Source organism: Gobius niger (assembly GCF_951799975.1).
Source record: "Gobius niger genome assembly, chromosome: 5".
NCBI lineage: Eukaryota > Metazoa > Chordata > Actinopteri > Gobiiformes > Gobiidae > Gobius > Gobius niger.
The window spans coordinates 14,100,232-14,114,086 of NC_136856.1; the positions used below are offsets into that span (position 1 = coordinate 14,100,232).

Below are 13,855 nucleotides of genomic sequence, written 5' to 3' on the forward strand. Positions count from 1 at the left end.
TCCTGCCACACATAATACACAGGACCATTAATTCAGCCCAAAGACCATTCGAGGGACCTAGAGACCATCTCAGGGACCATCAGGGACCACTCGGACCAGTGCACAGCGCCCCTAGAGGTCATGGTCCGTAATGGTCCGGACCGGTCTTTTAATATTCACGGACCAGACCACACTTTCGGCTACAACCGCTGCTGCATCTATAGGTGACAACCTCTCTGGGGCGAACTCCACCTAAGCTACACAATTGCCACTGAAGCATAAGTACCTCTGCCTCTACCATTTTTGTTCAGTAAAAGCAAAAAAAAGTTGCACCTAACTGAAACTTTTTCCCCTTTTCACTTATTGGTCAAATTAACAAAAAGTAATGAGCGTGAGTATAAGAGTATTGCGTCTCATTCACACCTGTCCAAGGTGTAGGCCTACCCCGTACCCTACACGTTGAGTATCCTCAAATGGTCACAACCACGACATAGCACTTGACCATGAACTTACAAGACAGACCCAAACCTGTTTTACGCAGACTTATATAGCCTTATCTTACCTGATAATAAGCCACCATCCCCGAGGTGAGAGAATCCCTTGGGTCCAAATTTGCTCTATGAAAGATGTAATTCTCTTAACACTGGCATAGTCCTGTGACGCGCCTACAGCGCCCTCCTTCCCCTCTCCTGATCTGCGTCTCTCTTCCCTGTCTGTTCACACACTTCCCCACAAGGCGACGACAGGAAGACAGTCTCTGCGCGCGGCTGTGGCTGAACTTAATTAATCCCACCTTTTCGTCTCATCTTAGTCATCCTGGATCAATAGTCCCGTAAGAGCATCTCCACGACATATATCAGACGGCTATCGATGCACTTGGATAAAAGAAGGGCTGGGGAAAGCGGGCGGCCAGACGTGCCCTTTATTCTTCTGCGCTCAGGACGCACAAGGTAAAGGAGATTGTTTTGCGGCGTCACACAGTTGGGACATGAGTGCTCTTGAACTTCCCGTCTAAACCCAAGGCTCTATTGGATACAAGGGGAGATTGTGCGCACAGTTTGGATTTAAAACCAAGAATAACAGAATGGATCATTTTGATGGCACACTGACCCGCTCATTTCCAACCTGGCTCGCGCTAATGTAGTGGACGGCAGTGGGGCACATATGGACAGTGGTTCGATTACTGCGCGTCCTCTCCGGAGCAGGAGCACACGGACTTGGAGACTGAGGAATGCAGTGGCGACAATTCGTCTTATCCACTTCATGTGCGCAACTCTTTGAGGCGCACAACAAAGTGAGTATTCGGCTTATATACTAGCCTATCGAGTTACAGTTTCTTTGTAGATGTAAAGTTAAAAAGTAAAGAAAATAATAATTATAATGTGAAGTACCACACAGCTCCTTATGCCTATTTTATATATGTGGTCTCTGTATTAGGCCAATAGTTTTGTTTAACGTTGTTTTGATTATTATTGGCTATAGTTTTTTATGTCTTGACAAAATCCGAATAAAGTAGTTTCCCTATATTTTCTGCCTCGCGCTTGTAGCTGGCCAAGGAACCCGGTGAGGTCGTCATCATGCTCAGACAGATCCTCCTCAACTCCACTGGCAACCCCAATTTCGACGTGATCCTCATGACACAGTCCTCCACGCACGCGCCCTCTTCTCTCAACGCGTCCCACAGCGGGGGATCTGTGACTTCGATCCTCAGACCCACCGCTGCGCGCGGGGGGTCCGGGGGAGGAGGGCTTCGCGAGGGAGAACTCCACAAGCCCGACCTGGTCACCTACATTGTCATGTGCCTGCTGCTCTTTCTCTTGGTGCTGCTCATCGTGGTGTTCATTAACTGCCAGCTGCGAAACTCTTTCTTCGCCTCCATGCCATATGACAGGTCCCTGAGAGAAGCCCGGACCTCTTACAAATAGCTAGACATTAGGCTCCCATCACTTTAGTGTAAACTGTGACCCAGTGATGCTGCAGCACAGCATTGACTTAGCCAACCGTACCCTTTCAGTGTTCTTGGAGCGTGACTCTGTTTGGAAGGTCCCTTAAAACAAGAGTGGACACATTTTTAAAAATATAAATAGCCTATGTTCGTTACAAAAATGGCGTTGTTGTTTTTTTGTTTAGCTTAGGCTATATAAAAAAAACAACAACAAGCCTTCTTGAATTTATTTGACTGGAGGCCAAATGGTCAAGAAAAGCTATTGTAAATGACCATGTTATTCTGTTGACATATTGTGCTGTGGACAGACATTTCCCCCAATGTGTCTTGTAAAATGGTAAGAAAAGCTGAAAACTAATATAAATTTCTGTTAAAATGTTCTGTATGTGTGACTATTTCTGTTCAAAATGTACGGTACAGCCAAGGGTTAATGCTCTGGTACGTCTACACCAGGACCCTTTGAGAGTCAAAGGGCTGTCAGCAGTTGCACTTTCACTTTTAATTAACCTTTCCTCTCTATTTATAGTACCAATATTTGGAGGACTGCAGGCTAACGAGTGATGAAGCCTGTGATAAATACACTCGTGTCATTTCTGTGCGCGGGAGATGGCTTTTCTTTTCTTGTTGTTAGAAAATACTTCTTGCATACCAGAACAGATTGATATCTCTCTCATCCTTTGCATAGACCTTACATTTTCAAACATGCAAGTTGATTTTTAGTTTTTTTTTTTCCCCATTATGATTAGAACAATTTCTGACATGACAAATTCCATTCTTTAAGTGTGCAAAGTAAAGTTCATGTAACTACACATTTGAGCTGATACCACTGCTTTGGTCCCTTGGCTATAATGCAGTAACACCAGTTAAATTAGCAACTATGTACTTTTCTACGGTACCGGTAGGTGGGGCTAGTGTCTGAAAGTTAATTTTCTCCCGCAGACTGACGGCTCAGCTTGTTAATCACACGCTGTAGCCTACTGTGTAATTTAACATTGTGCAGTCATGGGCAACCTCAACACCGTGTCTTTCATATGGTTTAATAGACCTGCCTGCATGCCGTAATAAGACTTTCTAATTGTCTTTGACAAGGTTGACTGATCATCTCGCAATCAAACGAACTGAAATTACATGCTTCCTTCGTAGGCCAAGCGATGTAAGAGTCTCCCACACCACAAAAGCGCACGAGGAATGTATTTTCTTTCTGTGAATGTTGTGCTGTTTTTCCTCTGTTTAGAAACGATAGGCTCGTTTGCACCTCTATAACACATACTGATTTATTTGGGCTATTTATTTTTAAGCAGTTTACGAGGCATCCAGTTCTTAACATTGTCATAATGGCAGTGGCACACCACATAATTGCATCTACAAAGAAGTCAATAAAACAACGTATTGCCTTGCGCTTTATCGGTGGTAAAAATACATGAATAAAAGCCATTCTTAAGAGGAGCACGCGGGACTGTAAAGTGGTGATGTTGATCTCAGGTGTAGAGAGCTGTGCTTAGCTCCGCCCACTCACCACTCTGACAGAAGAACAGGAACTGCCCCGCTGCGAAGACGATTACCCTCTGTTATACGGGGTTAAAAAAGTTGGTTCAAGTTGTAGAAGCCGTGGAAACTAGTTTGGAGGAAACTACCGGATCAAGCCATCAGTAACATAAACGCTGAAGACACGGACCCTTCTCTTGGGCTGAGAGAAGAGGGAAGTTTTTTTTTCCTCTCACGGATAGTTTACTTACTGTAGCAGGCGAGCTAGCCTAGCCAAAGCTAAACCCAGCGCTACAAGTAACGCACTCCCTGAAGACTCATTAAAACTCGCGTGCTTGTAAATTTGGCAAGTATTTCCAACTTTATTTACAAGTATATTGGTTGAATTACTGAGTAGCAATAGGTCCCCCTTTGCGCGTTTTTGCCTCGGACAGGTCAGTGCTTTGAATTTCCCTCCCTCGGATAGACAGTCTGGACGCGTAGGATTCACTGAAGTTGGCCCATTCCCAAAATCATTAGCAGTACTGGGCTAGTTACTAGCCTCAAGTTTAGGCCCGGAGGGATTTATTGCCAATGTGGATGAAGATTCAAAGCCAACGGAGCTGACTTCTTTATGTGTGTGATGTTTGGGGGAAGGGAGGTTTTTGTCTATTTGATCACTCTGTTCGCGGAAACGGATTAAGTTCAAAGTATGGATCCATACACTGGCAGCTCCGCTTCGGCTGGTGCTCCGAAGAAGGACAAGAAATCAAAAAAGAGCTACGAGGATGGAGACGGGAAAAAGAAGTTTGTAAGTACCTTTGCAATACATTAATTTTTTTTATGGCTCGTTGAAGGGAATGAATGGCCCTCAGCTCCACAGCTGTGTGACATTCCCTTCTGTGATGCTTCAGGTGCTGAGCAGTACAGCTCCATGTCTGTAGTTAGTTTTGGCTCTCAGCCTGTGCCCCCGGGCACTATATGCCAACAATCTTCTTTTATGCGTCTTTACTCTTTTACAGCTAAAGAGGAAGTGACTATTCATCCCTCTTGCTCTGTGTACTTCAGATAACTAGTGCAGTCATACCTTCTACAGCCTTGTGTTTCATAGAATATTACTCATCATCGTCATCTACATCTGAAGGCGCGGCAGTGGCACAGAACGCATTTTGAAGATGACATAATTTAGATAACATCACCATGAGGTCCTACCTGTCTGTGTCAGCATGTGTGATTCAGCATGTTGCCACAATGGGAGGAGAGCAATAGTAGTGGATCAGTCATGCATTGCGTAATGTAACCCCTTGGGTATGACTAGCAACAGGTGGAAACTGATACTGTACACGCAGACAACAGGTAACCATAGATAACACCTGGTCTGGTCTAACCCATTCCACCACATGCTTAAGCAGGCCGTTAGAATCGATTAGGCACAACTTACGTTTATTGCGAAATGTGGATTTGGCAGATAATTGGCCATATAGTGTCTAAAGCTGCCCCTGGACTTTATCCATTTTGTCCAATCTCACTGCTGCATGTTTACACTATTACAACACACCGTCAAAGACATTTCACCAGAGTTCAGACGGAGGTGAAGAGCTGTTTTCCTCTGTGTTAGAGGGCTAACGATGCACAGCCTCTTATTATGTCCTGCCATATAACTGTCCTGTACCCAGACCTTATAATGACACCCCGTCCAATTAGCTTGGTATTTAGACAAGCGTTATAAAAATGCCTATCCATTGTAAGTCAAAAGAAAGCACATTTTCTTTTCCTTTTCCTCTCTCACATGTGACACTGTTATAATACACTACCTAATTCTAACATAAAAATTCAGTCAGATTATGATTTAGACGAGTCCTGAAGCCCCTCTTTGTCTGTTGGTTTGACAGTTACTGTTAATGTTGCTGACAGAACAGCGCCTTGATACTGTTGACACAAACGAGCCGCTCCTCTCAGCAGGAAGCCTCTCAGTGGATTAGCCTGGGATCACAGCGTGGGACACTTATTTGGGATTTAGAACTCACACATTCTAGTTGCACTGTTCCCAAGTGCCTCCTGTGATGGATATTTCAAATGCCGTCAGATTGATGTTGTTTTTGTTTATTACAATCTAATATGCAGTAGATTGTAGACGACAAATAGATGGTGCATTATTGTGTAATTTAGTATATTTATAGAAACACTGCACTGGAAATTAAGGCCTTAGAGCATAGAGATTATAATCCATCGCCAGACTGTGGCTCATGGGTGCTGTCTGTGGCTTCTTGCTGTCACTAATCAAAGCCATATTTGTTTTGGTGTCTCGTTTGTTGCTACACATGTGAGAGTTGTGTCTTTCTGTTGTGTTTTGTGAGCTCAGGTGGCAGCAGATGATCACAGGTGAAGCGTTCATTTCACCAGAACTAGGTTAGAGCCCCGGGCTGACTGCTGCTCTGTGTCATTAGGAGAAGAGATGTTTTTAGAATGAAGTTTGGCAGTAGGATGGAGTAGTGAGGTGCAGCCTGCATTAAACGCCGCATTTGTTCTTGTGTGCAGCAGCAGCAGCACTTCCTGGGGGAACCACCATTGCCTGAGCCAAGAGTCAACACTCTTGTTAAAGTCGCTGTTTTTTTAAATTCTTTGGTCACACTCTGACTTGTACCTGAGCCGAGTCGTCTATACATTTGGAGATGATACGCACAGATCTGTTTGACGCACTTAGACACAGACGGAGTGAGTTTGGTTGGGTTGTCTCAGGGGACAGACTTTGTGAGCGGGACACCAGACTGTGCCAGTGTGAAACTGGAGTGGTTAAAGCGGTGTTTGTGCAAGGCCTTTGGTTCTCTGTAGACACGAGGATCTCAGAGGAAGACAGAAAAAGTTCTTGAGCCACAGTGACTGAGGAGGGAGAAGGAATTTTAGTCAGTGACGTGAACATGGGTCATTTCAGGAGTGTGGAAGATGTCAGTCATTGAACGTTAACCAGGGCTAGGAGACTTTTTAGAATTTTTTTTTACCTCCTATTATTTAATGACAATTTTCTATTTGATTGTTTTGTATGACAAGCAATTTAATATGGCAAGATGGATTTTTAAATATTAAAAAATAAATAAAATTGATATATATTTTTTTGTTCCATTCCCATTAAAAATGTTCTCGTCCAAAGTCTAAACCACACGCTGTTACTGCGACTGGGTTGGCCAGTTGTTGAAGGTCGATTAAATGGTCTCCAGCTGATAATGGACAATCGTAAATATTGTGATTTGATTAAATTTCAAGTCATTGCTCAGTCACTAACTGAAACTATTGGGCATATACTGAACAAAAATGAACATTAGAGCTAAGATGTTGTCTACTCTCTCATTTCTGCCATGTGCACATTTGTTTATTTCCTCTCCCATTAGCTCCCACAGCAGCTCTCTCCTCTGTTATAACAATTGTCTGATAATTGTCTGACAATCTGATAACAATTGTATCTTGTCCAGGTGAAAAGGCAGAGTCCAACAAAATAATCCTTTCAGAAATAGCAAAACATATAATGGCTTAATGCGCTTTTTAAGCTTGTATTGACAAGTTTCTCAAAACACCACACTGTAATCATTATTCATTCACTCCCTATTCAGTGGTGGTGAGCTTCTGTTGCAGCCACAACTGCTCTGGGGTAGACTGAGAAAGTGAGGCTGCCAATCTCCGACCACTCACTCACACACTCCATTTATATGGGAAAAGTGGGTGAGGTGTCTTGCCCAAGGATACAATAACACTCTCCATCTGCAGACGCTGGGATTTGATTTCAGGTATCTGTTCTAAATATCCGATACTTAATCGATTTATATTGTGAGGTGTTTATTTTTGTAGCCAAGGATATTTAGTGCAAAAAAAATCCAGTTATCCTTGTTTAATCTCTTTCCATTACAGTTTATTAATTGATTATTGATGTAACATCTTGTTTGCAAGAAAATGCTTTACTAACCTCACAATTGAGAAAAAACTACATTCACAGCAGCCACTTTTAAGAAAGTCTTGGTATTGGTTAATATTGGATATCGGTCAATACTCAAAGTGTTGGTATCGCAAGAAAACAAGCCGGATCGGTGCATCTCTAGATTTGAAATAAACATTGGACGACCAGCTCTGCCATCTGAGCCTCTGTTTTCTGAGGTATTTGTAGTAGAGCTTTGTAGTTAATTAGAATTCAATTACGGTGTAGATTTTTTACAGCCCATGATTATAAAACATAAACCTTTGCCAGTGTTTCATTTTAAACCACACGCTGTTACTGCGACTGGGTTGGCCAGTTGTTGAAGGTCGATTAAAAGGTCTCCAGCTGATAATGGACAATAGTAAATATTGTGATTTGATTAAATTTCGAGTCATTGCTCAGTCACTAAGTGAAACTATTGGGCATATACTGAACAAAAATGAACATTAGAGCTAAGATGTTGACCTTTACTTTTCATACACGGCCTAATATGTACTCTCTCATTTCTGCCATGTGCACATTTGTTTATTTCCTCTCCCATTAGCTCCCACAGCAGCTCTCTCCTCTTGGCATCGAGAGATAGACTACAGCACAAAACATATTGGCTCATGGATAAATACTTTCTTTTAGCCAAATCACTGCAAAGAACTAAACAATACTCTTTCTTTCAGTCAGTCTCTTGCCACATAAGTTTCATCGACACTTCTCTTTGGAGTTTAGATCACAGCACTCCAATTGTAGAATGAACGACAAAAATATGTCAAATCCTTATCTTAGTTTTAAAACTTTTGGACAGAATGTTTGTTGTTTCTAAAGTCTTTTTAACGAGTGTTGACTGTGGAGTGTGTTTTACAGCTGCAGAGACAGTCCAGCTGGGGATAGTGTTGTTTCGAAGCCCCGAGCAATAGGAGCCAGCTTCAGCTTGTGTAATAAAGTGTGCTGAGGAATGCAGAGTGACTTTAGTCTGAAATACCAACATCATGCAAGAGCATTATCAAGCCCGTGCTTCAGGTGTGACTTTGAGACTGCAGTCGGCTCTCGTTACATCATGGAGCAAGCGGACCAGACCTCTCAGAGCAACGGTCACTATTTCACCATGAAACCGAGCACCGGACTTTCACTTCACCTGCAACTATGTCTCACCGCTGGCAGAGGCGGTGCTCACGGAGGGATGGACAATTAGGGTTGGGCGATGTCCCCTTAATTGGCCGTTGACGATGTTTACAGTGAACCATCGTGATGGACGATGATATCGTCCATTTCTCATTATAAGCATTTTTTTAAAGACATTTACATAGCCTATATATAAGCTGCATATTACTATGTATGTTAGGAAGATGTGAGATTGCAGGATAAATGGATCTAAACTAAACATGATTTGAACAGAGTCACGGAACACGAGTTTTGCAAAAGAAATGTGTTAAAACTCGTGCGTAAAGTCTGAGAGGAGAACGACGTATTCAGAGCGTGAACTCCAGGCTCTTCTCCACTAATACAAATGTAAATCGGAGCTCATTACTTGCATTTGCTCAGTTTTAACGCAATGTTTAAGAAACAGTGGGTGAACGGGACAATATTTAGAAGTTTGCGTCGTAGCCTACGTTTTTGAAGCCGCTCCACGCGCCGCCCGGTCCGTGAGCTCTAACCTCTTAACTCCTGCACCGCCTCTTTCTCTCTCCTCTCTCTTTCCTCTCTCGGTCCTTCGTGAAAATAGTCCGTGCGCTCAGCTAGCTCCGATGTGAGAGCTATTCTCGTTATTTTAAAACGGTTTAAGTTTCAATACGCAGCAAAGCAAAGCAAAACCACGCGGTGTTAAACTCTGAGCTGCAGAGAGAGAGAGAGAGAGAGAGAGAGAGAGCTCCGCACGTCAGAAACAGCAGCGCTGCGTCTTTACGTTAATAATTACGGCCAACACATCGTAGCTTCTGGCAGGTACTGACACTAGCGCGCATATTAGTTACATCCGTGAATTAATTTACAGTGCAATCCCTGCACAGTTTGTAGGTTTACAAGGCCTACAGAAGACCAGTGCGTGTTTTTGACGGGAGGGGGCGTGGCATCACGATGGTGGCTCTACATCGTGATGTTGCTCATCCATCGCCGATGGACGATGATATCGTCCATCGGCACAACCCTATGGACAATTAATCGCAAGCAAATTGTTACTTTTGATAGTTGCAAAGAAAATCGCAAAATCTGCCATAAATTGAGTGATAACAACGTATCTCTTTTGATTGAAACTGCAGCACTGTAGTATTATAAATCGAAAATATCTTTGCGTATGGAATGGGCAGTAACCAAAATTGTGCTGCCTGACCTCACACAAACGTCTATGAATAACAATCCTGTATTGGTAGAAACAATTCTGTACTGTATGGGGAAAGCTCTGCAACTTAAGACTCTACCCATTTTTAATCTGAGCCTCCATATGAGAGATCGCTGTTATTGTTTACTTCTGCAATTTTCGTCTGATATTTTGGTGAATTGTAGGCAACAGCTGATGGTCCTCTAACTGTTTTATAAAATGATCGATCTGTTACAGTGCAAGAGAAGCAATGCCCTGTTTATGAACATTGTTTTTGCCGATCTAGTTCTTGTTCTTCCGATCGCTCGTATTAGTTCATGTCATTAAGGAATTTGAGCAGCTGTATTTATAGAATCTATTATTCAATTTGTATTTTATATACAACAAATCCAAAATATTCTCTTTTCCAATTAAAAATGTGGAAATTTCATCAACTATCTTCACTTCTGTAAACTAATTCAGGGCCTGAGAGTTAGTCTGCCATAGAGTACCATGCAGGCTTTTGAGGGAGTGGGGCGGAGCTTGTGTGGGCGTGTCATGTAAAATGTAATGTCAACACCTGGAATAATCCCAAGTGCTCCTGTACCCCCAGAGGTTCCAGCACCTCTGGTTTGGGAACACTGGGTTAATGTAATAATCACACTCATAACTCTGAATATTGATCAATAGCACGGCCATAGTGTGACCCTTTTTGTCCCTCCCTCTCATAAAACGATTTCTGTGCAAAGTCAGGAGCGCCAAGGTGCAGGATTAACTGTAGTGTTTTCTGTTGCATGGATAAAGTGGAACAATCAGGAAAAACGTGCGCACAAAAGTTCAGGAATTGCACCCGAGACCTTCCGTTATAGATGCCACCTTGCCCGTGCCACCCAATCGATTCGTTATCCAAAATTTTATAATACTTGTGTGTTCATTGATACTTGTATGTCCACTACGGATAGCTGCTTCTTGTGGGAAATTCCATGACAGGTTAGTTGTTGTTGCTTTATGCATTTACTTCTCCAAACCACCCTGTCAGCATTCTGCACGCTCCAGGAAGTTACTGTGGTTATGGAATAGTTCTATCTCACTGACGGATCAAATACATTTCAGAAATGGCTATTGATGAGTGATTGTTACATGAGCGATATCAGAAAGTGAGCGATGCAATCTCATACTAATTGGTAAAAACTGTCAATATTATTATTATTATTATTATTATTATTACTTTAATTATTATTTTACATATTTTCTCTTGGTCTCTCTGTTTTGGCTGCACCTTTTCATTAACAAATCTTCAGTTCATTTTTATTTATTGAGCCCAGTGTTTTGAAAGTACGTCACCGAGTGGGTGAGTCGGTATACATTTGTTGTTTTTACTTTTCCTCCGTCTCTTGACCCCTTTGCCTGTTGTATTTTAGGGTGGAACACTTATTTAAAATGACACAGGAAACAAGAAGGTCACCCTGCAATTTTGTAAGAGATTATTTCTCAAATTCATACCACTGTTCCAGGAAGTTGTGCAAAAAAAAAAGTGAACAGGATGCTTCCTTATTTCTCCCTATAGTCGCTCTGCCTTATCTCTCTCCTCCGCTCTTTTCCATCCATTGTACGAGAAAGCACCAGTGGGCTACAGCAAAATGTCAACTCACATGTATTAATAGACTTACAGCAAGTCTGCTTAACCATCTGCTATTTTCTAGTAGCATTTGCCGTATAACAGATCTCTATGTCTTCTCTTAAACGACCATCCTGACGACGCCTTCTGTCATGATGCTTATGAACATGCTCCATTTGTATCTTGTCCAGGTGAAAAGGCAGAGTCCAACAAAATAATCCTTTCAGAAATAGCAAAACATATAATGGCTTAATGCGCTTTTCAAGCTTGTATTGACAAGTTTCTCAAAACACCACACTGTAATCATTATTCATTCACTCCCTATTCAGTGGTGGTGAGCTTGTGTTGCAGCCACAACTGCTCTGGGGTAGACTGAGAAAGTGAGGCTGCCAATCTCCGACCACTCACTCACACACTCCATTTATATGGGAAAAGTGGGTGAAGTGTCTTGCCCAAGGATACAATAACACACACCATCTGCAGACGCTGGGATTTGATTTCAGGTATCTGTTCTAAATATCCGATACTTAATAATCGATTTATATTGTGAGGTATTTTTGTAGCCAAGGATATTTAGTGTAAAAAAGTCCAGTTATCCTTGTTTAATCTCTTTCCATTACAGTTTATTAATTGATTATTGATGTAACATCTTGTTTGCAAGAAAATACTTTACTAACCTCACAATTGAGAAAAAACTACATTCACAGCAGCCACTTTTAAGAAAGTCTTGGTATTGGTTAATATCGGATATCGGTCAATACTCAAAGTGTTGGTGTCGCAAGAAAACAAGCCGGATTGGTGCATCTCTAGATTTGAAATAAACATTGGACGACCAGCTCTGCCATCTGAGCCTCTGTTTTCTGAGGTATTTGTAGTAGAGCTTTGTAGTTAATTAGAATTCAATTACGGTGTAGATTTTTTCAGCCCATGATTATAAAACATAAACTTTTGCCAGTGTTTCATTTCAGATTATTTGTTCACAAAAGTGAATTTATGAAAAACAATGATTAGGATTTTCAATTATGACCAAATCTTGTTTATTTTCCAGTGCTCATTTACAGACTTCATTGTCCTTGAGGGTAACTCGACATGAGGGACCCGTCTCTTGGTCAGGGGGAGTACGATGTGATGTATTTTCTACCATGTCTTCTTCTGGTTGTTGCCATATGAACCCGAAGGTGTGGTCCTATGGGAGAAGTGTCCAGTGCTGTGTATCTTTGCTGTCAGTGTAATTGTTGATCTTGTTCAGTGGTGGCTGTCAGTGTCAGACGCAGATCCCTGTTACATATGAATGCTGCCACTGTATGTGCGTCGGGTGCATGTTAAATATGGGGGGCTTAGATGGGATTACATTGTCAGGCCTCGTGCTGACTCTCTCCTGTCTCTAGTTGACAGATTATTGCTAATCTGACTGCTGTGTGTATGTCAATGGTGTCTACAAACAGCCTGGAGCACACCTGACACTTTTACTTTTACTGCGGTGGTGGCTGTGGTGGATCCAGAGAGTGTAACACTTGCTACTCTATTCCTTAACTTTATGGATTGGGCTGTCATAAACAGGTTGTTGTGAGTAATGGACCATTTGTTTCAGTCACTAGAACAACACAGTCTGTGCTGCTGGATTAAGAAGGACAGAGTCATCATTAGCAGTCAGTCAGGCATGCATATCTGTAGGTTGTTTATTATTGGGCGCTCTATAATGGCAGCCTCAGCATTTATAATGACTGGAGCCTTTACAACGATGGCTCACAGCTTAATTATTATTAAAAGAAACGTTTCCAAAGACTGTATAAGCTTTGGTCAGACATGGATGCCCAGAAAGACTTAGTGAAGTATATTAACCCCACGTCTTTGATCAACGATTTGCAACATAAGTTTGTGTCCTTTACTCTACAACTGCATACATGTGTCTTTACCATCATTGGAGACTTGCAGACATTTGTTAGTTGATGGTAACTCTCCGGTTATATGGGGATGTCATGACCTGGTCATGGCGCCTGAATGAATCTCCTCAGCTCTGACAATAGCAGACTGAGGCCTGGGAGCGTTCATGCAGAAAACATGTCCTACTTGGACAGACATGCATCAAAATGTCTGACACACTGTCTGTTCAGCTCTTTGAGCACATGTTCTAAATGTAATGAAGTGAAGAAGGGCAGACGAGACAACAGGCGAGTGAAGAGTCACTTTAGATTCATGGGATACAAAATGAGGCTTTAAATCATCTTTCTAGCTCTAGAAAAGAAACAGCCTTTTCAAAGTACAAAGTCAGAGCTGATGTCACTTCCTGTCGGCTGCTTATAAATAGCTCACTCTAGAGCGGCCTGTAGGTGTGTCTCTCGCCGGTCTGCCTCAATAGCATTAGCTCACTCAAGATGTTTCCATGGCGATGTAGTGTTTGTCAACTGCTCTTGGGATTTTGAGGGGACTCACTGGCGCAAACTTTTACCCTCAAGTGGCTCGACAAACTGCTGGAGCCCTATCGACTTCTCAACCACCTACAGTGACGGTTTTATATCCTGCCAGTGCCTAGTTAACCACAGGGAGGGCCCAGTCTAGTGGCAAAAACACCAAGAAATCGCTGACTTCACTTCACCACAC

General features: G+C 42.3%; 2 protein-coding genes across 2 annotated transcripts in view; both read left to right on the plus strand.

The window, feature by feature from the left end:
• Window positions 1–676: 676 nt before the first annotated feature.
• smim32 (small integral membrane protein 32) lies at window positions 677–2,298 on the plus strand. The gene is made up of 2 exons (XM_079556989.1): window positions 677–1,273; window positions 1,527–2,298. The coding sequence occupies exons 1-2, from the start codon at window positions 1,211–1,213 to the stop codon at window positions 1,902–1,904; spliced, it is 441 nt and encodes a 146-aa protein (XP_079413115.1). The 5' UTR covers window positions 677–1,210; the 3' UTR covers window positions 1,905–2,298.
• Window positions 2,299–3,455: 1,157 nt separating this feature from the next.
• The window catches only part of diaph1 (diaphanous related formin 1), a gene marked incomplete at its 3' end in the record, with an annotated part of 30,306 nt that continues 19,906 nt past the window's right edge, over window positions 3,456–13,855 (plus strand). The window contains exon 1 of the mRNA XM_079557040.1: window positions 3,456–4,199. Coding sequence (XP_079413166.1) covers window positions 4,101–4,199 — 99 coding nt within the window. The 5' untranslated portion in view covers window positions 3,456–4,100. The remainder of the gene's footprint in view (window positions 4,200–13,855) is intronic.

What these genes read in the sequence shown, in the direction of transcription:
- smim32 (XM_079556989.1), top strand. Translation starts at nt 1,211, where the DNA reads ATGCAGTGGCGACAATTCGTCTTATCCACTTCATGTGCGCAACTCTTT. An exon ending in TCTTTGAGGCGCACAACAAA is followed by an intron (nt 1,274 to 1,526) that starts GTGAGTATTCGG and finishes TCGCGCTTGTAG; the next exon opens with CTGGCCAAGGAACCCGGTGA.